This window comes from Myxine glutinosa, chromosome 2, assembly GCF_964187855.1.
Source record: "Myxine glutinosa chromosome 2, kmMyxGlut1.1, whole genome shotgun sequence".
Classification (NCBI taxonomy): domain Eukaryota; kingdom Metazoa; phylum Chordata; class Myxini; order Myxiniformes; family Myxinidae; genus Myxine; species Myxine glutinosa.
The window spans coordinates 128431934-128454974 of record NC_136262.1 but is presented as its reverse complement, the minus strand read 5'-3'; the positions used below and the strand labels follow the sequence as shown (position 1 = coordinate 128454974).

The window sequence follows — 23041 nt, the reverse complement described above, 5'->3', positions numbered from 1 at the left end:
CTCTCTCTCCCCCCCCCCTCCCCACCCCACTCTCTCTCCCCCCCCCTCCCCACCCCACTCTCCCCCCCCCCTCCCCACCCCACTCTCTCTCCCCCTCCCCACCCCACTCTCTCTCTCTCTCCCCCCTCCCCACCCCACTCTCTCTCTCCCCCCTCCCCACCCCACTCTCTCTCCCCCCTCCCCACCCCACTCTCTCTCCCCCCCTCCCCACCCCACTCTCTCTCCCCCCTCTCCACCCCACTCTCTCTCCCCCCTCTCCACCCCACTCTTTCTCTCCCCCTCCCCACCCCACTCTCTCTCCCCCCTCTCCACCCCACTCTCTCTCCCCCCTCTCCACCCCACTCTCTCTCCCCCCTCTCCACCCCACTCTTTCTCTCCCCCTCCCCACCCCACTCTTTCTCTCCCCCTCCCCACCCCACTCTCTCTACCCCCCTCCCCACCCCACTCTCTCTACCCCCCTCCCCACCCCACTCTCTCTACCCCCCTCCCCACCCCACTCTCTCTACCCCCCTCCCCACCCCACTCTCTCTACCCCCCTCCCCACCCCACTCTCTCTACCCCCCTCCCCACCCCACCCCACTCTCTCTACCCCCCTCCCCACCCCACTCTCTCTACCCCCCTCCCCACCCTCTCCACTCCACTCCACTCTCGCCCCCCTCCCCCGTCCCAACCCTCTCCACCCCACTCTCTCTCCCCACTCCCCACCCTCTCCACCCCATTCTCTCTCCCCACTCCCCACCCTCTAAATCCTCTCCCTCCCCACCATCTCCCCACCCCCTCGGTGTATCATTCACATGTCCGGGTTTCGGCGGAAAGCGCTGCTGATGTCCTTGAAGATCCGGCGGACAAGAACTTCCACATCGTCTTCCCTCGCCATCTAACACAAGTGAGAATGGTCCACCCTCTACTTTCGCCGCAAACCCCACACAGTTCGCCAAAACACAGCAGCTGCGTTAGCACAACACACCGTGACGATCTACTTCCGGCGCCGACTCGGGTCAACGGTTTTTAGATATTATTATTCATATAATTACAGTGGACGCGAAAATAATTTAATCTCCGAATGAATTATCGGGGTATTTTTCATAGTAAAGTTAAAGATATGAAATTTATTTTGGGAAAGAGCGAGAATGGAGGTAACCGGTACCACCTCGGATTGAACGATATATAACCCAACAACAGTGTATAAAATCATATTATTAGTCGCTTGAATACCGTGGGTAACGGCGCAGAAAGCTGTCTCGGCTCGGTTTGAATCCTGTCCGAGCTCTAAACGGTCGTGTTGTTGTTTCACACGCAGGGCCGTTAATCAGTGTGTGTGAGGCGTGAGCTGTACCTTGGATGGACGTTAACCTGGGCATCCTTGTGACCCGCACACCTTGGACATTCAAGGTAGTTGGACGAGTTCTCGCCGGCACCACAAACGTGTTAAAAAATTCCTTCCATAACCTACAGAGTTTCTATGACAACTGATTTAACAACTCCAATAAATGATTCCCACCTTTTGTGGTTGCTCGGGGGAGCCCTTTTGGCCTGAGTCTTTCACGAACCAGTTGGCCACGCTTGGCGGTGTAGGAATTTATTAGTTGTTCAGCGTACTGGTGATAATTCGCCTCCTCTTCTCAACATATTTTAACGTCCACCAACTATTAAACAAGAAGACGTCATGCGGAGCACGATACTTGCAAAACCCGCCCCTCCCCCCAAGAAAAACAAGAACAAAAAGTTTTAATTAAAACAAAAGCCGCGTCGATGTTACACAATGCCTAGATGCAGCTGTGCCTATAACGTCGATGTTATAGGCACAGGACATTCCTATTGATTCGATTACTTGATGTTATTTTTGTGCAAAGTGGAAATATATCTCGGCAATTTCCCGTGTGTGGCGATGAATTTTTAATATATCTCGGCATTTTCCCGTCTGTTATTTCAGGCGGTGTATGACTGACCATGCCGCGATTTAAAAAATATATATCTCGGCAATTTCCCGTGTGTGGCGACATGTGAACGAAGCTTTGCTCCTCTCTCCACATTATTGTGACGACGTATAAATTAAATATTTCATCGTGACGATTGTCATCAAATGGACGAATTTTTAATATATCTCTGCATTTTCCCATCTGTTATTTCAGGCGGTGTATGACTGACCATGCCGCGATTTAAAAAATATATATCTCGGCAATTTCCCGTGTGTGGCGACATGTGAACGAAGCTATGCTCCTCTCTCCACATTATTGTGACGACGTATAAATTAAATATTTCATCGTGACGATTGTCATCAAATGGACGAATTTTTAATATATCTCTGCATTTTCCCGTCTGTTATTTCGGGCGGTGTATGACTGACCATGCCGCGATTTAAAAAATATATATCTCAATGGACTTGAAGTTACAGGCCTTTGAGAATTCATTTCGTTCTATAAAGGGCAACTTTCATCGGATTTTCTTCCCGTTTTTTTTCAACCGAGTCTAAAACTATGTTAGCGACTGTGAAAAATGAAATGATATATCGAATTTGATTTGAAATAAAACTGTGTGAGAGAGGAAGACACCACGGGCCTACAAAACAGGCCTCAAAGCTATGCGAGTTAATAAAATGGTGGATATTTGTTTATATGAAGCCTCTCCCACAATGGGTGGAGCTATGGTTCCCAGAATGGGTGGAGCTTTGAGGTTTTGTCTTCTCTGCAAGAAGAAGAACAAGAAGAACAACAACAGCAGAGGGCACTCTATGAACAGCGTCTGCGACGCGGCTAAAAAACTGGCAAGACCTTCACCTAATCCTGAAACAAAGACACGCCACTGTGCAGGAGGGGGTAACTAGGCCAGGCAGAAAAATAATTTTTTGGGAATATTCAGCCGCATGGTCTATGAGTTAGGGCCATGGTCTATGAGTTAGGGCCATTCGGCCCCAAAGTCTCAGCACAACATGATTCATGATTTACTGAAGATTCTCAAATGTATACACTAGAATCCGTATAGAATATGGATATTTACATGCAGGACGTATCTGAACATGTTCCCCAAATGTTAGATATTTGATATCAACAAGTGAATGCAAGTAGAGAATATACAACTTGCTTAACGTCTTCAACTTCCCCGTCCGAACAAAGGCGAACTCTGCATTTCTGCGCCTTAGCACGATCACAAACACTTAGTGCAGCAACACACAATAAGCACAGGTAACGCATACACGTACCAGGCATGCCAAGAACCTCTCTCGAATTCTTGTCCCGGGACCGCGATGCAAAGCGAGCACACTGTCCAAGTTTGAGTAAACCGCGGGTCTCTGTTCACACTGTGCTACGTGGATGCGCTTTTTTTCTTCCCGTTTTTAAAATCTCCTTCTACTGTATTTCAATAACTTCCTGGTATCAGAATGTTTCAGTTCAAGAAAGTCTAGACTCTAGAGAAATGAACATTCATCTCTGCCAAACAGGAATCCAAGCAAACCGGTTTCAATGTAATTTTAGACTTAGGCTGGCATTTACATTCAAAAACCACAATTGCTTTATCTTATATTAAAGAAGACAAACAACTAAATGATGACATCATAGGTGTTTAATGCCAACTGATGACATCATAACTGAAGTGCTATATCTCCGTAGGTGCTCATCAAGCAGCTCCAGTGAACTTTCCTCAGGGATGTCCAGGATTTAAGAAAAAGAAGTGAACTTCTTGAAAACAAGAAAAAGTAAGAGCAACACAGGCCAAACTGAGTTCGCAGACTTCGTGATCAAAATTCCAAGCTTCCGCAGATTCAGTAGCAGCTTCAGATACATCTTGGTGAAGATCAAGCGTCCACTTTGCTCAGTTAGGGCAGGTACAGGTAGGAGCTCTTTTGATTCACACCTGTCCATTTGCAGTCACTATCTCGAGCTCGTGTTTTCTGGCAGCTGACAGCACCATTGCCTACAAAAGCCAAGTCTGCTCTTTGAATATGTCCTCTGCCAAACATGTCACACCAATTAATCCACCCCTTTAACTTTCAGGTTTCTCACTCTCCTCTTTCTTTCCACCTGATTGTCGGGCCTTCAGATGCCACAAAGGTTGTGGACCCACCGTTCAGAAGGGTCCTGGGCTAAAAGGATCGAAACCACAGAGATGGATAGTGCCCAAGTCGATAATCCGGATTGTCATCGAATTGGACATAAAAAGCGGAAGAAATTCATCAGGTATCTCTCTTTTTTCTGTCTTTCTCACCCATTCTCACTTTCATTACCTTACTTGTTACATCCACCTGTTGAACCACAGCCCTCACTGCCAGCATATTACCTTTTTGCTTTCTGTCACCTTACTCTAGATGTTGATCTTGATCGTGAGCCAAGATTTGGGTTTTGGCAGGTTTCGGTGTTCTACCATCTCAGGTGAACCCCAACCGTACGCTCAATCCTTTCTTCTCACATTAACCCTCACTAACCCAACCTTCCTGCAGGTTGCTGTGCATTCTCCACTCCTCTCTCTCTCTCTCGTGACTTTTCTTATTAATTCCCTTGCTTATAGTGTCCAACTGTAGTCCCATGAAAAGTACATTGCCTGTTCACCCTTTATCACCTTGCTATTCCATGAGCCTCAATCTTGTTGGAAAAAATGTTTAGGTCATGAAATAAAGTTGTGGAAAACTAGCTATTTTATGGACCCTTGGGAAATATGGACACCAAGGAATTTATGCTCATAAATAACCTCACCTTATAGAGTAGAGTGCCTTTGTGTACTTTTATATTTAATTTGGGGTCTAGTTAATTGTGGCATCCACCATGTGAATTTATATTCAGAAATACATCAGACCCGACTAGCATAGAGCAGGGTGAAATGAGGAAGGTCCTTTACCAACCTTTTGGAGACCATGTTTATACCGAAATGTTCCCACCTAAGGTCTCGTCAAAAAAGGTAACTAGTGAATTCACTCTTCTTTTTCTTCTTTACAGCATGATTAAGCAGCTCAGTATAGGTAGGTTATAATCGTTTCCATTGGCTAATAACATCGGGAGAGGGGCACCACTCCTGCAGGGCTGGTGCTCTGGTCCAGGGCAAAGATTTGTAATTTGTTCAGTGTGTCACCACACAATGGCCTACTCTACGTGAAACACAATGGGATCTGACATGTATGCAGTGCAAATATTCACCGTTGTATCCCTACACCGGGACCGGGTGGTATCCCTACGCCAGAGCTCGGATGGCGCTGCTGTGAATCGGGCCTTGATCGGCAGAGTGAATAAACGCGTACGACAATTGATCGTAGTTTGTCGAGATACTTTACATGGCGACGAGGATAAACATCTAGACCATGACTTCTTTCGGCCATATCGATGAATTCGACCCTCATGAGGGGGATTTTGACACGTATTCTGAGCGGTTGTCTTTCTACTTCGAGGCGAACGGCATCGCGACCGAAGGCCGGATGAAGGCCGTCTTCCTGTCCGTTTGCGGAGGTGAGATGTTCACACTCGTTAAAAACCTGATTCGGCCTCGGACCAGGAGCTCACGTATGCAGAGCTCAAGGCCGCTTTGAAGGAACATTGCAACCCATCTCCTTCAGTCATCCTGTGTCGGTTTAATTTTTACATGTGCAGACAGCAGCAAGGTCAGTCGATCGCAGACTTCATTGCACACCTCAAAAAACTGTCACATCTGTGTGAGTTTGGGGACACGATCGATGACATGCTTCGTGATTTGCTGGTGGTTGGCATGTCCGATGACCGCACTCGTAGACGCCTGCTTGCTGAGAGAAGACTGACGTTCCAAAATGCCAAAGACACCGCCATTTCCATGGAAAGTGCTGAACGCAACGCTACAAGCATCGGTGCCACTCGCTCGTCTGGTACCAGCCCTGCTGTGAATCGGTTGGATCATGTTCAGCCAAAACGTTGGAACAAGGGTCCTCGTCAGAAGCCAGTGCAGTCTCAAACCCACAACAACTGTTTTCGGTGCAACGGAAAGCACCCTCCGGAGACGTGTCGGTTCAAAGATGCCACCTGCCATTTCTGTTCGAAAACTGGCCATATTGCTCCAGCTTGCATCACTCGCAAATCGGGAAAAGGAAAAGCTGCTGACAAGATTCATCAGTTTATGGTTCGGAGGAACCCGAGCTTGACCAGGTGAGCTCTGTTCCGACAACTCAGAATCGTATGACCTGCTTCATATTGATTCTCACCATAGGCGGGACCCTCTTCTTGCCAATGTTGTCGTCAACAATCGACCATTGCAAATGGAAGTCGACACTGGTGCGGCCGTCTCGCTCATCAGCCATGCTGTTTTCACAAACCTGTGGAGTGATGCTGACCGACCCCATCTGAAACCTACTACCTATGGACTCTCCACCTATACAGGTGAGAAGATTGTTCCCTGCGGTACATGTGACGTCACGGTGGGCTACGATAACCGTGAGTTTCACCTACCCCTGATCGTCATTCCTGGAAAGGGCCCTTCCTTACTCGGCAGGAACTGGTTGAGCATAATTCGACTGAAGTGGGAAAGCATTCATCAACTCCGGGCAGCCAACGTTTCTCCTACCGCAGCATACACACTCAAAAATGTGCTGGATACGTACCCGGATGTCTTCAAGGATGAGCTTGGAACCTTGAAAGGACATACGGCTAAACTCAGGGTTGACCGGGATGCCAATCCTATATTTTGCAGGGCTCGCCCAGTCCCTTTCGCCCTGCGTGAGCGGATTGACAAGGAACTGGATCATCTTGAAAATCTGGGGATCATCGAGCAAATCCAGTATGCCGAATGGGTGGCGCCCATCGTTCCGGTCATAAAATCGGACCAGTCCATCCGCATATGTGGAGATTATAAAATGACCGTGAACAGGTGTTCTTCATTGGATAAATATCCAATCCCGAGGATCGAAGACCTCTATGCTCGTCTCACGGGAGGCAAGACTTTTACGAAACTCGATCTCAAATCCGCCTATCTACAGCTCTGCTTGGACGAGAATTCGAAACAGTATCTTACCATCAACATGCATCGTGGGTTGTACAGGTACCACCGACTTAGTTTTGGAGTGAAATCTGCACCTGGAATTTATCAGCGTGTCATGGACAGTTTGTTTGCCGCCAAACGCAACGTCGTTTGTTACCAGGATGATATTCTGGTTACTGGTCGTACGGACACGGAACATCTACAGAACCTGGAGAGAGTTCTGAAGAAGATTTCGGACTCCGGCCTACGTTTGCGTCGAGACAAGTGCAAGTTTATGGTGCCATCAGTCACGTACCTGGGTCATACGATTGATGCCGAGGGTCTACACCCGACAGATGAGAAAGTCCGAGCTATCAAGGATGCTCCTGCTCCACGAGATGTGACCGAATTGAAGTCATACCTCGGTTTGCTTCAGTTCTATGGTCGTTACATCCCGAATGTGACTGACGTTTTGGGCCCCCTTTATCGGCTTTTGAGGAAAGGAGTCTCCTGGAGCTGGGGGTCTACTGAACAATCAGCATTCCAGACCTCTAAGGATCTGCTCAAATCGTCCAATGTTCTCGTTCATTTTGATCCAGAGAAGGATCTTGTGCTGACATGCGATGCCTGTCGGTATGGAGTGGGGAGTGTATTATCACACGTGATGCCTGATGGTACGGAAAGACCGGTTGCATTTGCATCCAGAACGTTGTCCCCGGCAGAGAAAAACTATTCCCAACTTGACAAGGAAGGATTGGGAATCGTTTTCGGCGTCGGCAAATTTCGCCAGTACCTTCTTTGACATCATTTCACGATTCGCACTGATCACAAGCCGCTGATCAGTCTGTTTGGTCCAACTAAGGCGACATCTGACACACTACCGCCCAGGATCATCCGCTGGTCCCTGTTTCTCGCTGCTTATGACTACACCATATGTTATAAGCCCGGTTCGTCTATCACAAATGCAGATGCCATGAGTCGGTTACCCCTTCCAGAATCCGTTGATGATTCGCCTACACCAGGATCCATTATCGCACTGATGGATCATCTGGAAGATTGTGCTGTCGATTCCGGCCAGATCCGCACTCATACTCGACGAGACCCCGTTCTGTCCAGAACTGTCCAGGCTGTACAGCTTGGATGGCATTTGCTACCTGAGGGTGACCCAGCTTTTGCGGCTTTTAAAGCACGTAAAAACGAACTCAGTGTGGAAAATGGTTGCCTACTCTGGGGATGTCGTGTCGTGATCCCGAAAAATCGGCGTTCCAGGGTCATGGATGAAATCCATGACTGTCATCCCGGGATTGTGAAGATGAAGTCACTCGCCAGAAACTATGTGTGGTGGCCGAATCTTGATGCTGATATCGAACATCATGTTCGACATTGTTACCCCTGCCAGAGCACCCGGAATACACCTGCGAAAGCGCCACTGCATCCCTGGGAATGGCCCAGCGAACCGTGGCATCGCCTACATCTCGATTATGCCGGGCCTATTAACGGCAGCATGATTCTAATAATTACGGACGCGCACACAAAATGGATTGATGCCTATGTGACGCGTGGTACTACGTCAGCCATTGTCATCGAAAGACTCAGACGCTGTTTCGCCACTCATGGTCTGCCCAGGATGATCGTGAGTGATAACGGTTCGTGTTTTTCCAGTACCGAGTTTGCCAAGTTCACACGTCGGAACGGCATCAAACATAAGTTTGTCAGCCCACATCACCAGGCTTCAAATGGCTTGGCCGAACGATCCGTAGGAATCATCAAATCCGGATTGCAGAAACTTCAGGAGGGAACCCTGGAAACAAAGCTGTCTCGTCTCCTGTTCAAATACCGCATCACGCCACAATCAACAACCGGTGCAGCTCCGTCTGAGTTATTGATGAAACGACACTTGAGATCGACACTTGACAATCTCAAACCAGACATATCATCAAATGTTTATCAGAGCCAGCTTAATCAAAAGTTGGTGCACGATAAGACGTCCAACAGTCGATGTATCAACATTGGAGATCCAGTGTTTGCCCGAAATTTTGGTGCAGGTGCGACGTGGCTACCGGGGGACATCATCGAGAAGCCAGGTCCACTGTCCTGTGTGATTCGCCTGCAGGACGGCCGCGAAATTCGTCGACATCAGGACCACATAACCTAACGTCACTGTGAGTCGATGGAGCCTGTAGCATCGTCAGTCAGGACAACAGTTCGACCCGCCACTGCCGGAGATCGTCGTGGCCGCTCCAGCCGGCTCGGATGCCCCGAAAACCTCTGCAAACGCTACACCCTTCGTGGAGACCAAAGGAATCACCTCGGACTCTGTATCCACTGGTACACCGCGACCCAAAGGAATCACCTCCGACTCTGTACCCACTGGTACACCGCGACGCTCAATGCGTGAGAGAAAAGCACCCGACCGGTTGAATCTTTGAAGATGTTTTTTTTTCACGTTGACACATGTTCTATTTTCACGTATTTTCATTATTCTCATAACCGTTTGCACACATATTTTCACATGTTTTGGAAATGTTGCTTTTGAAATGTCAATTCTGGAAATCTAGCACGTATTGCTCTTGGTAATTTTGGACTTAAAGGGGAGGATGTCATGTATGCAGTGCAAATATTCACCGTTGTATCCCTACACCAGGACCGGGTGGTATCCCTACGCCAGAGCTCGGATGGCGCTGCTATGAATCGGGCCTGGATCGGCAGAGTGAATAAACGCGTACGACAATTGATCGTAGTTTGTCGAGATACTTTACAGGATCTTTAAAGCACACCTGCGAATTCTAACAGAAGGTACACTGCAGCTTAACGTCGAGGAGGATGGATGGCTTATTCGTTACGAACGATCGACCCGCCCTCTTGTGGAACATTATTCAACAGCAATGTCTCAAGAGACATCGAGAAGCCTGATCAAAATTTACAATGGAATATAATCAACTGCTTAAACAGTTAAGGCAAAATTAAAAATAAAACTTCAAACCCTTAAACGATGCCAGCGACTTTTCTACATATTGGAAAAAGTCTCACTAAACAAACTTAAAACTCCACAAACTTCTGAAACTTGACAAGATTTTGAAACTCGGCAAACTTTTTAAAAGTCGACAATTTTTTTAAAGCCCGACAAACTTTTTTTAATTCGACAAACTTTTTTAAACTCGACAAACTTTTATATATTTGACAATCTTTTAAAAATCCGACAAACTTTAAAAAACTTGACAAACTTTTAAACTCGTAAAATTAAAAATAATACTTAAACCCTTAAACTATGCCAGTAACATTTCTCCAAATTGGAAAAAAGTTTCACTAAACAAACTTTTAAAACTCCACAAGCTTCTGAAATTTGACAATATTTTGAAACTCAGCAAACTTTTTTAAATTCGACAATTTTTTTTAAAACCCGACAAACCTTTTTAAATTCGACAAACTTTTTTAGGCCGACAAACTTTTTTGTGCTGGACAAACTTTTAAATATCTTTTTAAAACCAGACGAACTTTTTTGAATTCGACAAACTTTTTTAGGCCAATAAACTTTTAAAAACTGGATAAACTTTTTAATATCTCTTTGAAAAACCCGACAAACTTTTTAAAATTCGACAAACTTTTTTCAACTCGACAAACTTTTATATATTTGACAATCTTTTAAAAATCCGACAAACTTTTTCAAACTTGACAAACTTTTAAACTCGTAAAATTAAAAATAAAACTTAAACCCTTAAACTATGCCAGTAACATTTCTCCAAATTGGGAAAAAAGTTTCACGAAAACAAACTTTAAAAACTCCACAAGCTTCTGAAATTTGACAATATTTTGAAACTCAGCAAACTTTTTAAAATTCGACAATTTTTTTTAAAACCCGACAAACTTTTTTAAATTCGACAAACTTTTTTAGGTCGACAAACTTTTTTATACTGGACAAACTTTTAAATATCTCTATTTAAAACCAGACGAACTTTTCTTAATTCGACAAACTTTTTTAGGCCGACAAACTTTTAAAAACTGGACAAACTTTTAAAAACTGGACAAACTTTTAAATATCTCTTTTTAAAACCAGACGAACTTTTTTTAATTCGACAAACTTTTTTAGGCCGACAAACTCAAAAAAAACTGGACAAACTTTTTAATATCTCTTTGAAAAACCCGACAAACTTTTTAAAATTCGACAAACTTTTTTAGGTCGACAAACTTTTTTTAACTGGACAAACTTTTAAATATTTGACAATCTTTTAAAAATACGACAAACTTTTTAAAACTCGACAAACTTTGTTAAACTTGACAAACTCTTAAATACTCAACAAACTTTTTTTTTTAATCCTCAAATTTTTTGACTTCCTCCACAAAATTATTGCCTTTTCAATATTAAACTTACCAGGCATGATGCCGAAGTTAAGGCTCGTGCTGTTGCGATGCAGGAGGGATGTGTTAGCTAGTGATTTCCAAAAGCACCCGCACGTTGAACAAGCCTCCACTTATAAATCTACAGCCAGAGTGTTGGCGAGGTTGGGCAATGAGGCCAACCCACAGTGTGACCTTTAACACACATGTTGCTATCCCATTGAGCTTTGGATTACAGCACCAGAGGTAATATAACCCCCTATAGAAAACTGCCAAAAAGCCAAGAGGTTAACTATCACATCAGACGCTGAGCAAGCATAATTATTTTGTAGAATATAAAGTTTCCTTCAACTTTGCCTCCTTTACATCGGTCACATTTCAGTTCATGGGGTTATAACACCAGATGCAATCAGAGCAAAAGTCTATTCTATTTGCTTTGAATGAAAACGACCAAACGGGTTTATAATGCCGATTCGAATCATTGACATCCAAATATTATAAATGAAAGATATGGGGAAATTGTGTGTTGTAGTAAAAGTGAATATTAATTATTTATTATTATTATTACAATGCGATTGCATGTGTGTATCACATGCAGCACCAATGACATGAGGTGAGATCAACAAATGTACCTTTACATTGATTATAGGAGGGATTTGAGTTGTCAATTGACGAATTAACATCGTGTTGTGTCGGGATGTTTCACCGAAATGCCAAAAGTGTGAAAGATAAGTTGGTGTGATTATCGTGTTAATTTGCACATTTACCTATGCCCCCAGATGTTTTCACCCCTATCTGTCCGTATATCTGTCTGTCTGTGAACAAAATATCTCAAAAAGTCGTGCACGAATTTGGACGAAATTTGGTGTACATGTTGCGTATGTGACACTGATTCGATTTTGGTGAAGATTCGAACCCGGATCCGGAATTTTGTTGGGGAATCCGGATCCGGATCAGAGAAATTTTAAAGTGATTCTTCACCATTGAGTGATAGGCCTAAAAACAATATGTAGTCAAAAACCTGTCAAAAAGTTGTGGACGAATTATGACAAAATTTGGTCAATGAGTTGGTTAGGTGATAAGAAGAAGCCGATTAGCTTTTGGTTCAGATCTGAATCCAGATGTGACCTATCCGTGGGATTCAAAGCGTAAACTGTTCAGCATGATGGAGGTATATGCCTTCCACTGAGTACCTTTCTAGTATTGAGAGATGGGTTTAGTCCACACTCTTGAACCAGAGAGGATATAAATAGATAGCCCCATGTGGGATAGTCGCTTGTCTACCGATGGAGGGCGATCGTAGTCGGATTGCATAAGGTGATAAAGAGGGTCTTCGTGGTATTTGAGAGTTGTAGGGACCTTAATGTTCTAAACGGGTCTTCGGGGTTTTACAGGGGTCTTTGGGTTCCAAAGGATTTTTGGATTGCAAAGAGTCTTATGGTTCTTTGGGTTCTATAGGGTCTTATGGGTCTTTAAAGGCCTGGTGTTAGCTTAACGGTTAAGATGGCTGGCTTGTGATCTTAGGGTCTTGAGTTTGAACCATAGGCGTAGTTTGACTTCTTTATTTGGGGGGGGGGGGGGGGGGGGGGAAGCAGAGGATTAATATTAATAATGGGTGTGACTTCCAAAATTATCGCTTGTTAGTGAAGTTACAGTGAACGTGAAATCACAAATACAGTTTATGTTCATTATTTAATCACCTTTGTTTTTTGTTTTAGCCTCATTTTTAGCCTGTCCCCTGCACAGCATGTGTGTCTGTGTGTGTGTGTGTGTGTGTGTGTGTGTCTATATGTGTGTGTGTGTGTCTATATGTGTGTGTGTCTAAATGTGTGTGTCTGAATGTGTGTCTATACGTGTGTGTGTGTGTGTGTGTGTGTGAATGTGTGTGTGTGTGAATGTGTGTGTGTGTCTATATATATATATTGTTACAGACGCGGCTTTTAGATGTTATATTGACCGAGCGGTGGTGTATTTAACCGCGTCCGAACAGTTACTCCCCGATTAAAACCCGATTCCACCCGACGTTGACCAGATCGCCCCACAGATATTCAATCGGGAGATCTCTAAAGCGACCGAAAGAGAATGAAAAAGAAGAAGAAGAATACGGAGGAAGAACAGATTTTATTATACACACACAAGCAATGGATGGAAGAAGCAGTAACACAGCGAATCGTTACCTTACACTATTCATTCTTACTTAACCCCAAGACAATGAGTAGGACAGGACGTTCACACTTACACAGGGGATATATGCAGGCAGGTAAGGCTTGAGATGGATTGCTTGAGAGGGAGGCAAGGTCGGGAGGCCGCAGTTCGCAATTCCTCGCGGTTTTGGCGGGAAACCCTCCGTCGTGTCTCCACTGCGCTGGTTCGACGTCACGACGTCACGCGCTGGTTCGGCACACCTGCTCCTTTTCTTGGGGTGGGGCCGTCTCCCTCCTTTCAGCGCGTCTCTCCAAAGCTGGTTTCCTTGACGAGTACCTCTCCTCTTTGGCTTGGAGCGTTTCGCATCTCACCGCTCCTTTTGGTGCAGCCTCTTTGCTCCTCTCCCAGGGTCATCTCTCAGTCATCTCGTAAAGCAGTCCCTTACAGTCGCTTTTATCACCTCGGGCGAAATCAAGCCGCCGGCTCCGAGGGCACGCCTACCGGGTCGTTCACCGCGGTGTTGATTGGCTGGTAGGGCTGGTTCACTCCTTCCCTCTTATGACGAGGTGGAGACACGCCTTTCTTCCCCAACCCTACCTCGTGGCCAATGGTGGTTTGAAGAAAACCGGCCAAAATGCGGAAGGCAATTGGAAGGGAGGTTTTGGGGAAATTGGAAGGGCCTACGCTTATTTTGTTTGATACAATGCAAAGTCAATCTAGTGGGAAAACACATATTTAGCCTACATGGAATAAGGAAATACACTATTTAAAAGATATATCGTGACCTGCGTGTAAGTTTCATGCAATTAACTAGGACGCCGACTGCGACCATTATTTACATTAACAGGGTGTTACCGTACTTTTGTAACGTTCACATTGTAACGTTTCCACATTCGTTACAATATATATATATATATATATATATATATATATATATATATATATATATATATATGTATGTGTGTGTGTGTGTGTCTATATGTATGTGTGTGTGTGTGTGTGTGTGTGTGTGTGTGTGTCTATATGTGTGTGTGTGTGTGTCTATATGTGTGTGTGTGTGTGTCTATATGTGTGTGTGTGTGTGTCTATATGTGTGTGTGTGTGTGTCTATATAGGTGTGTGTGTGTGTGTGTGTGTGTGTCCATATGTGTGTGTGTGTCTATATATGTGTGTGTGTGTGTGTGTCCATATGTGTGTGTGTGTGTGTCTATATGTGTGTGTGTGTGTGTCCATATGTGTGTGTGTGTGTGTGTCTATATGTGTGTGTGTGTGTGTGTCTATATGTGTGTGTGTGTCTATATGTGTGTGTGTCTATGTGTGTGTGTGTGTATCTGTATGTGTGTGTGTCTATATGTGTGTGTGTGTGTGTGTGTCTGTATGTGTGTGTGTGTGTGTCTATATGTGTGTGTGTGTGTCTAAATGTGTGTGTCTAAATGTGTGTGTCTATACATGTGTGTGTGTGTGTGTGTGTGTGTGTGTGTGTGTATGTGTGTGTGTGTGTGTGAATGTGTGTGTGTGTGTGTGAATGTGTGTGTGTGTCTATATATATATATATATATATATATATATATATATATATATATATATATATATATATATATATATATGTATATATATATATATATATATATATATATGTATATATGTCGAAAGAATTGATGCGACCAAAAACGGAATTCGTCCGAGTTGCTTTATTGAAACAAAACAGCTCAGGTATTCTGACAAGCCCGTTTATCGGGCAGCAATATATATACACATTTATGCCGGGACGTTTGCCCGGGAAAACCGAGACCGGGCATGCCCGGGTGTCAAGGGCGAGTCCTGGAAAGGCGAGTCTGGACATGCCCGGGCGTCCTGGACGCGGCCTGGCAAGTCGAGGCTGGGCGTGCCCGAGCGCTCTGGGCGAGCCCTGGAAAGGCGAGAGCGGGCATGCCCGGACGCTCTGGGCGAGCCCTGGAAAGGCGAGTCTGGACATGCCCGGGCGTCCTGGACGCGGCCTGGCAAGTCGAGGCTGGGCGTGCCCGGGCGCTCCGGGCGAGCCCTGGAAAGGCGAGAGCGGGCATGCCCGGGAAAGACGAGACCGGGCGTGCCCGGGAGGTTCGGGCGTGCCCGGGAACATTGAGTCCGGGCATGCCCAGGAGAGGCGCGTCTGGGCCCGTCCGGACGAGCCCGGCATGGCGATCGCGCCCTGGCCGCATCCTGGCAGGTGCAAGGCGATTGTGTACATTCAGCGGGAACCGCTACACACACCCCTCCAGAATCGACCTGCACCGGCAGGGTCAATTTAAGGGGGGTCCGGATGACCTGGCCGAAGCGACCCCTGGAGGGTCATGGAGGGGGGGGGGGGGGATCCGATCTGGTGGTGGGTGGTCGAGTGGGGGGAACTGTGGATGGGGGGCGGCCTCGCCGCGGAGGAAGGGCCAACCGTGGTGGTTGGTCAACGTCCACGTGCGCCGGTTTGAGGCGGTCCACAGAGATCCGGTCCGACCGGCCGCCGACGTCGACGACGAAGGACTTGTCGCCCCGTCGCAGGACCCAGAAGGGCCCGTCGTACGGCGGCCGGAGTGGCCCCCGGTGCGCGTCATGACGCACAAAGACGTACTCCGCTGTGCGAAGCGCCGGGGGGACGTAGGACTGGGGGCCACCGTGGCGGGACGTTGGCACGGGGGCAAATCGTCGGGCGGCCTCCTGGAGGTCCGAGCGCTGGTGTGCGGCGGACCAGGGACTGGTAGCGTCGGGCACGAACTCGCCCGGGACGCGGAGCGGCTGGCCGTAGACGAGCTCGGCGGCGGACGCCCGGAGGTCCTCCTTGGGGGCCGTGCGGAGGCCCAAAAGGACCCACGGCAGCCGGTCGGTCCAACCGTCGTCCTGAAGGCCGGCCATGAGTGCGGCCTTCATGGAGCGGTGAAACCGCTCGCACAACCCGTTGGCTTGGGGGTGGTAGGCCGTGGTGCGATGCAGCGTGACGCCCAACGAGCGGGCGACCGCGCCCCAAAGTTCGGACGTGAACTGTGGGCCGCGGTCGGACGAGATGTCCGCCGGTGCGCCGAAGCGCGCGACCCAGGTGGCGATGAACGCCTGCGCCACGTCGGCGGTGGTGGTGGAGGTGAGGGGCACGGCCTCCGGCCACCTGGTGGTCCTGTCCAGCATGGTGAGCAGGTGGGTGAACCCCCGCGATGGGGGCAGGGGACCCACCAGGTCCACGTGGACGTGGTCGAAACGCCGTGCAGGCATGGTGAAAGGTGCTAGCGGGGCCTGGGTGTGGCGGTGGACCTTGGCCCGCTGGCAGGCCGTGCAGGCGTTGGCCCAGTCGCGGACGTTCCGTCGAAGGCCGTGCCAGATGAAACGCGCCGACACCAGCTTCTGAGAAGCTTTCCGGCCCGGGTGAGAAAGGCCGTCGATGGAGGCGAAGATGCGGCGCTGCCAGGAAACGGGCACGATGGGGCGAGGCTGGCCCTGGGAGACGTCGCAGAGCAGGACGGTGCCCGCGAAGGGGATGTCGGCCAGGCGGAGGCCCGTGTCCGCCGCCCGGAGGGCCTGCACCGAGGTGTCGGTGGTCTGGTCGGCCGCCATGAGCGCGAAGTCCACGCCGAGGTGGACCGCGTTCGCGCTGGCCCGAGAAAGACAGTCGGCCACGGCGTTGTCTTTGCCGGCGACGTGCCGGATGTCCGTGGTGAATTCCGACACGGCGGAGAGGTGGCGCTGCTGGCGGGCCGACCACGGCTCCATGACTTTGGCCATTGCGGAGACCAACGGCTTGTGGTCGACGAAAGCCGTGAACGGGCGGCCCTCCAGGAGGTGTCGGAAATGGCGAACGGCCAGGAATAGACCGAGCAGCTCGCGGTCGAACGTGCTGTATTTTAACTCGTTCGGCCAGAGTTGCCGGCTGAAAAAAGCGAGTGGCTGCCAAACCCCGTCCACCCATTGTTCATGGACGGCGCCCACCGCGTAGTTGGAGGCGTCCGTAGTGAGGGCGATGGGCGCGTTGAGCACCGGGTGAGCCAGAAGCGTTGCGTCGGCGAGGGCCCGTTTTGCGCTCGCGAAGGCCGCGTCCATGGCCGCGGACCAAACGATGTCATGCTTGGCCGGCTTGCCCCGGAGGGCCTCATAAAGGGGCCGCATGAGCTGAGCAGCGCGGGGCACGAATCGGTGATAAAAATTCACCATGCCGAGGAACTCTTGTAGGGCCTTGATGGAACGGGGACGCGGGAACGTGGTGATGGCCTCGACCTTGGTCGGCAGCGGCACGGCCCCGGTGTTGGTGATGCGGTGGCCCAAAAAGTCAACAGTCGTCGTGCCGAATTGGCATTTGGCCGGGTTGACAATTAAGCCGTGCTCGCTGAGGCGAACCGAACAGTGTTCGGAGGTGGAGGAGGTGCTCGGCGCGGGACGTGCTGGCGATGAGGATGTCGTCCAGATAGACGAAAAGAAATGGCAGGTCGCGCAGCACGCCGTCCATTAAGCGCTGGAACGCCTGGGCCGCGTTCTTGAGGCCAAACGGCATCCTCAAAAATTCGAACAGGCCAAACGGCGTGATGACGGCCGTCTTCAGGACGTCGGCCGCCCGGACAGGTACCTAGTGGTATCCCCGTATCAGGTAAATTTTGGAAAATATGACCCGTCCCGCCAAACGGGCGGAAAAGTCCTGGATGTGTGGGATCGGGTACCTGTCAGGGGTGGTAGCACCGGTGAGGCGGCGGTAGTCGCCACACGGGCGCCATCCGCCCCCCGGCTTTGGCACGATGTGCAGTGGTGAGGCCCACGCGCTATTGGAGCGCCGCACGATGCCGAGGTGCTCCAACGCGTCGAACTCAGCCTATGCCACGGCGAGCTTGGCCGGGTCGAGGCGGCGGGCCTGGCGTAGACCGGCGGGCCCGTAGTGGGTATGTGGTGCTCGATCCCATGCCGCACTGCGACGGCCGAAAACGTCGGCCGCGTGAGGGCTGGAAATTCCGCGAGCAGGCGAGCGAACTCGTTCGCCGTCGGGAGGGCGCACGCCAGTTCGGTCGGCGCGGAGCTGCTCATCGTGCACGCCAGGGAGCTGAAGGTCTCGGCGTTGACAAGGCGACGTCGTTTGACGTCGACCAGCAGCCCGTGCGCGCAGAGGAAGTCGGCGCCCAGCAAAGCCATGGGGACGCAGGTGGTCACAAAGGTCCACTGAAAGCGCTGGCTGCCGAAGCAGAGGGTGACGTCGCGCGGGCCGAAAGTGCGTATGGCCGAGCCATTAGCAGCGACCAAAGAGGGGCTGCAAACGGCGTCCCGCCTGTCCTGCTCAGAGGCGGGTATGACGCTCAGTTGGGCGCCGGTGTCACAAAGGAAACGCCGCCCGGATACATGTCAGATCCCATTGTGTTTCACGTAGAGTAGGCCATTGTGTGGTGACACACTGAACAAATTACAAATCATTGCCCTGGACCAGAGCACCAGCCCTGCAGGAGTGGTGCCCCTCTCCCGATGTTATTAGCCAATGGAAACGATTATAACCTACCTATACTGAGCTGCTTAATCATGCTGTTAAGAAGAAAAAGAAGAGTGAATTCACTAGTTACCTTTTTTGACGAGACCTTAGGTGGGAACATTTCGGTATAAACATGGTCTCCAAAAGGTTGGTAAAGGACCTTCCTCATTTCACCCTGCTCTATGCTAGTCGGGTCTGATGTATTTCTGAATATAAATTCACATGGTGGATGCCACAATTAACTAGACCCCAAATTAGCCACGCCCACACAATACTGGGACCGCCCACTTCTACCATAATTCTGGAACTCGGAAAGAATCGGAAAAATCATGCGAGATGGACTGATTCGTGTCGATCCCGCAAGGAGTGACGCGCGGGGTCCGGCCTTCGGGCGCCCACAAGGTCCCACTCGCGCCGTATGACGGCAAGAGTGATCTGAGGGCGTACGTGGCACAGTTTGAATACGTGTGCAGTGTGCCGGGAATTTCAAACTTTTTTGAAATTCCCGCCGAACAAAAAACGACTCCTGCGAACAATTGACGATGCTTCCGAACCCCCGCGCATGTTTGGCGAACTTTTGGAGCCTAAAATACGAATGTTGGACTTTGCCATTTTTTTCGACATTCGCATCCTTCGCGAACCGTTCGCGTGTCCCGTGAAAACCCACCTTAAAGCTCAGCTTGCGCAGCGAAAGCGCAAGCCCCAGGAGACCATCGGGGAGCTTGCCCACGACATTCGCCGCGCAGTGGGGATCGCACACGCGGACATGGCAGCGAGTTCCCAGGAAAGCCTGACGCTGGATCACTTTATCCAGGCCCTTCCGGATCTGGAGCTCCGACAACAGCTCGCCATGTGGCGCCCGCAGACCATGAGTCAGGCGGCCGAAGCTGCAGCCCGTTGGGAAGCAGCGAGGCCCCTGGCCCGGGGAGGCGAGCGCCACGCAGTGGCGGTGCGTCAGGTAGGGCCCGTGATGGGTGGCGGCCCCCCTATGGGGCCCGCCCCCGAAGGGGGCCCTGACCTGGAGAGCATGGTCCGGGGGCTGGTGGATCCGCGCCTGGCGGACCTGGACCATGGCAGGCGGCTCCAGCGGTGGCGCCCGGTAGTCCACGGCAAAGTACACCAATTCGGACATTCGGGTGGGGGAATTCGGAATACCGGAGGCAAGCACCTTACCAGGTGAGGTGCTATAATTGTCCTCGGCTGGGTCACCGTGCGTGGGAGTGTCGAGCTCCGCGCCGGGACGTTCCCCGCCAGCCGATGCCCTCAACTCCGCCCAGTATCGATCGGCCTAGCCGACCTCAGACACCCCCCTGCCAGGGCCCAGGAAACTAGAACGTGCCGGGCATGCAGGGCGGTGTTCGGCAGTAGGGGATGGAGAGGAGCCCTCATTGACGCGACAGGTCATTCATTGTGGCCAAATTGGAACAGGTAGCTTAACAATTCGGTACAAAATTGCCGGCGTGGGGGTAGACGCTGTTGTGGACACGGGAGCCAGCGCCACGATCATCAGCCCCGTGATCCTTAATTCGAGTGCAGACGGCTGGGGTAAAATCCAGCGTCTGGAAAATCATAGTTTGCAGCTGGCTACCGGGGCAACGGCTCCGATCATAGGGCGTGGTTTTGTAACCCTCAAGTTGGGATCGGTAAAGAAGGAGATCGAGGTTTGGGTGGCGGGGGTGTGCGACCCATGCTTAATAGGGTTGGATTTGTTGACTGCCAGCGGTTGTAAAATCGACTTGTGCCGGGGGATCCTGCAGGTGGGAGTGGAAGAGCTACCATTGGAGGGGGTGAGCACGGCCGAGAGGGTGGAGCTGGAGGCTCCTGAGGCCGTGACCATCCCTCCGGGGGCTGAGGCCATAGTGCCGGCCCGATGGTCAGCTCACCCGACATGGCAGGAGTCCTGCGGCCTGGTCGAACCGGTGGCAGCGCGATCCATACCTGGTTTAATCGTGGGCTGCACCCTTGTAAAAACGGACGGGCCGGTGGTGGCCGTCCGAGTAATTAATATTAGCATGGAACCACGCACTATAGTGAGGGGCACGAAGGTAGCTGGCTGCACCCCAGTTAGAGAAGCCGCGTCAGTGAGGGGCGAGAACGTCCAGCCGAACCGCCCCAGGGGGAGCCTTCAAAAAGTACTAGGAATTGGCCCGACTCCATTTGCGAGATGGTAAATCGTAGTAGTTTAGGAGTCGCGGAAGGCGAGAGAACGAGGCCATTCGTAGGGTTCGAAGTTGGTTTATTCAAACAGCAAGATCCAGCACACTAAAAGCGAACAGAAGTCGGCACGCTTATATAAAGCCAAAAGCCCTCTTCGGAGGGCGTGGCTCCGGCAACCGCGCGTGCGTCACGTCCACACAACCAAAAGTCCAACAGGCCCGTGCGCGTGTATTATGCCCAAATAAGGTAATGGTTACCTGCACATAAGGTAACCGCCACATGCGGTTACCTGCACAGAAGGTAACCGCCACATACGTCCCCCCAGAATGCACTCCACGGGCCTATGCGTAGGCTGAGGCGACCGAGGGGCTGGTGAAGTCCTCGGGGAGGCTGCTGAGGTTCCTCGCGGGCCTCCCGAGGTTGCTGGTGAAATCGAACCGAGCCGCGGGTGGAACCGAACTGAGCCGCGGGTGGAAAAGAACCAAGCCGCGGGTGGAACAGAGCCGGGCCGCGGGTGGAACAGAGCCGGACCGCGGGTGGAACAGAGCCGGGCCGCGGGTGGCACAGAGCCAGGCCGCGGGTGGAACAGAGCCGGGCCGTGGGTTGAACAGAGCCGGGCCGCGGGTGGAACAGAGCTGGGCCACGAGTGGAACAGAGCCGGGCCGCGGGTGGAACAGAGCCGGGCCGCGGGTGGAACAGAGCCGGGCCGCGTGTGGAACAGAGCCGGGCCACGGGTGGAACAGAGCCGGGCCGCGTGTGGAACAGAGCCGGGCCGCGGGTGGAACAGAGCCGGGCCGCGGGTGGAACAGAGCCGGGCCGCGGGTGGAACAGAGCCAGGCCGTGGGTGGAACAGAGCCGGGCCACGGGTGGAACAGAGCCTGGCCAAGGGTAGGCTGCCGAGGTTCCTCGCAGGCCTCCCGAGGATGCAGAGTCGGAGAAGTAGTTGCAGGTTTGGACACGCGGGCTGTAGCTGTAGTTGCGCGAGGGTGACGAAGCGGCCGTGCCGCTAACGTCAGTGCGCGCGAAGGTGACGAAGCAGCCGTTCCGCCAACGTCAGTGCGCGCGAAGGTGACGAAGCAGCCGTGCCTTCGGAGGGTCTTGGAGCAGGCTCGCCCCTCTGGTCGTAGAGGAGGAGCCGAGTGCGGTGCGCGAACCTCATAGTCATGGCCGTCATCATTTCCGAAACTCCGGCATTTCGAAACCGCGTTCGAAACTGCGCCCGAAGCCGTGCGGGAGAAGCCGGCGTCACCAGCTTAGGTGGCTTCCCTGGCTAGGGCGCGCTTGCCGTGTTCGTTTGCAGCCCCCGAATCCGTTCGGGGGCAGCCGGGGTCACCAGTTTAGGAGTCGCGGAAGGCGGGAGAACGAGGCCATTCGTAGGGTTCGAAGTTGGTTTATTCAAACAGCAAGATCCAGCACACTAAAAGCGAACGGAAGTCGGCACGCTTATAAAAAGCCAAAAGCCCTCTTCGGAGGGCGTGGCTCCGGCAACCACGCGTGCGTCACGTCCACACAACCAAAAGTGCAACAGGCCCGTGCGCGTGTATTATGCCCAAATAAGGTAATGGTTACCTGCACATAAGGTAACCGCCACATGCGGTTACCTGCACATAAGGTAACCACCACAGTAGTGTAGAGTTGGGAGGTACCCAGAGGGAGGCCTTACACAAACTGATTGGATCGCATTTGGATCTCTTCTCCTTGCCACCGAGGATATTGGACGTACGGGCCTGGTGAAACATCAGATCCACACTGGTGAGGCCCGGCCTATTCGTCAGGCCGCCCGATGGCTCCATTGGAGCAAGAGGGTGGAAGCTGACGAGCAGGTTGAAAAGATGCTCGATGCAGGCGTCATCTTGCCCCCGGGAAGTCCCTGGATGTCACCTGTTGTGCTGGTTAAAAAGAAAGATGGGACCACGCGGTTCTGCGTGGACTATCGCCAGCTAAACAACGTGACACTCAAAGACTCATATCCCCTGCCAAGAATTGATGACACCCTCGATGCCGTTGCGGGCTCAAATTGGTTCACAACTTTGGACCTCA

General features: G+C 50.8%; 1 protein-coding gene and 1 long non-coding RNA gene across 2 annotated transcripts in view; one reads left to right on the top strand and one right to left on the bottom strand.

Annotated features, from left to right (window-relative positions):
* Positions 1–957, bottom strand: part of PTAR1 (protein prenyltransferase alpha subunit repeat containing 1) — a 43787-nt gene extending 42830 nt beyond the window's left edge. Inside the window, exon 1 of the mRNA XM_068107174.2 lies at positions 795–957. Coding sequence (XP_067963275.2) covers positions 795–877 — 83 coding nt within the window. The 5' untranslated portion in view covers positions 878–957. The remainder of the gene's footprint in view (positions 1–794) is intronic.
* Positions 958–1325: 368 nt separating this feature from the next.
* Positions 1326–4440, top strand: LOC137421281 (uncharacterized). Its single transcript, XR_013622359.1, has 4 exons — positions 1326–1392; positions 3609–3829; positions 3993–4175; positions 4304–4440. It is a non-coding gene; the product is annotated as an uncharacterized LOC137421281 (long non-coding RNA).
* The last annotated feature ends 18601 nt before the right edge of the window (positions 4441–23041 follow it).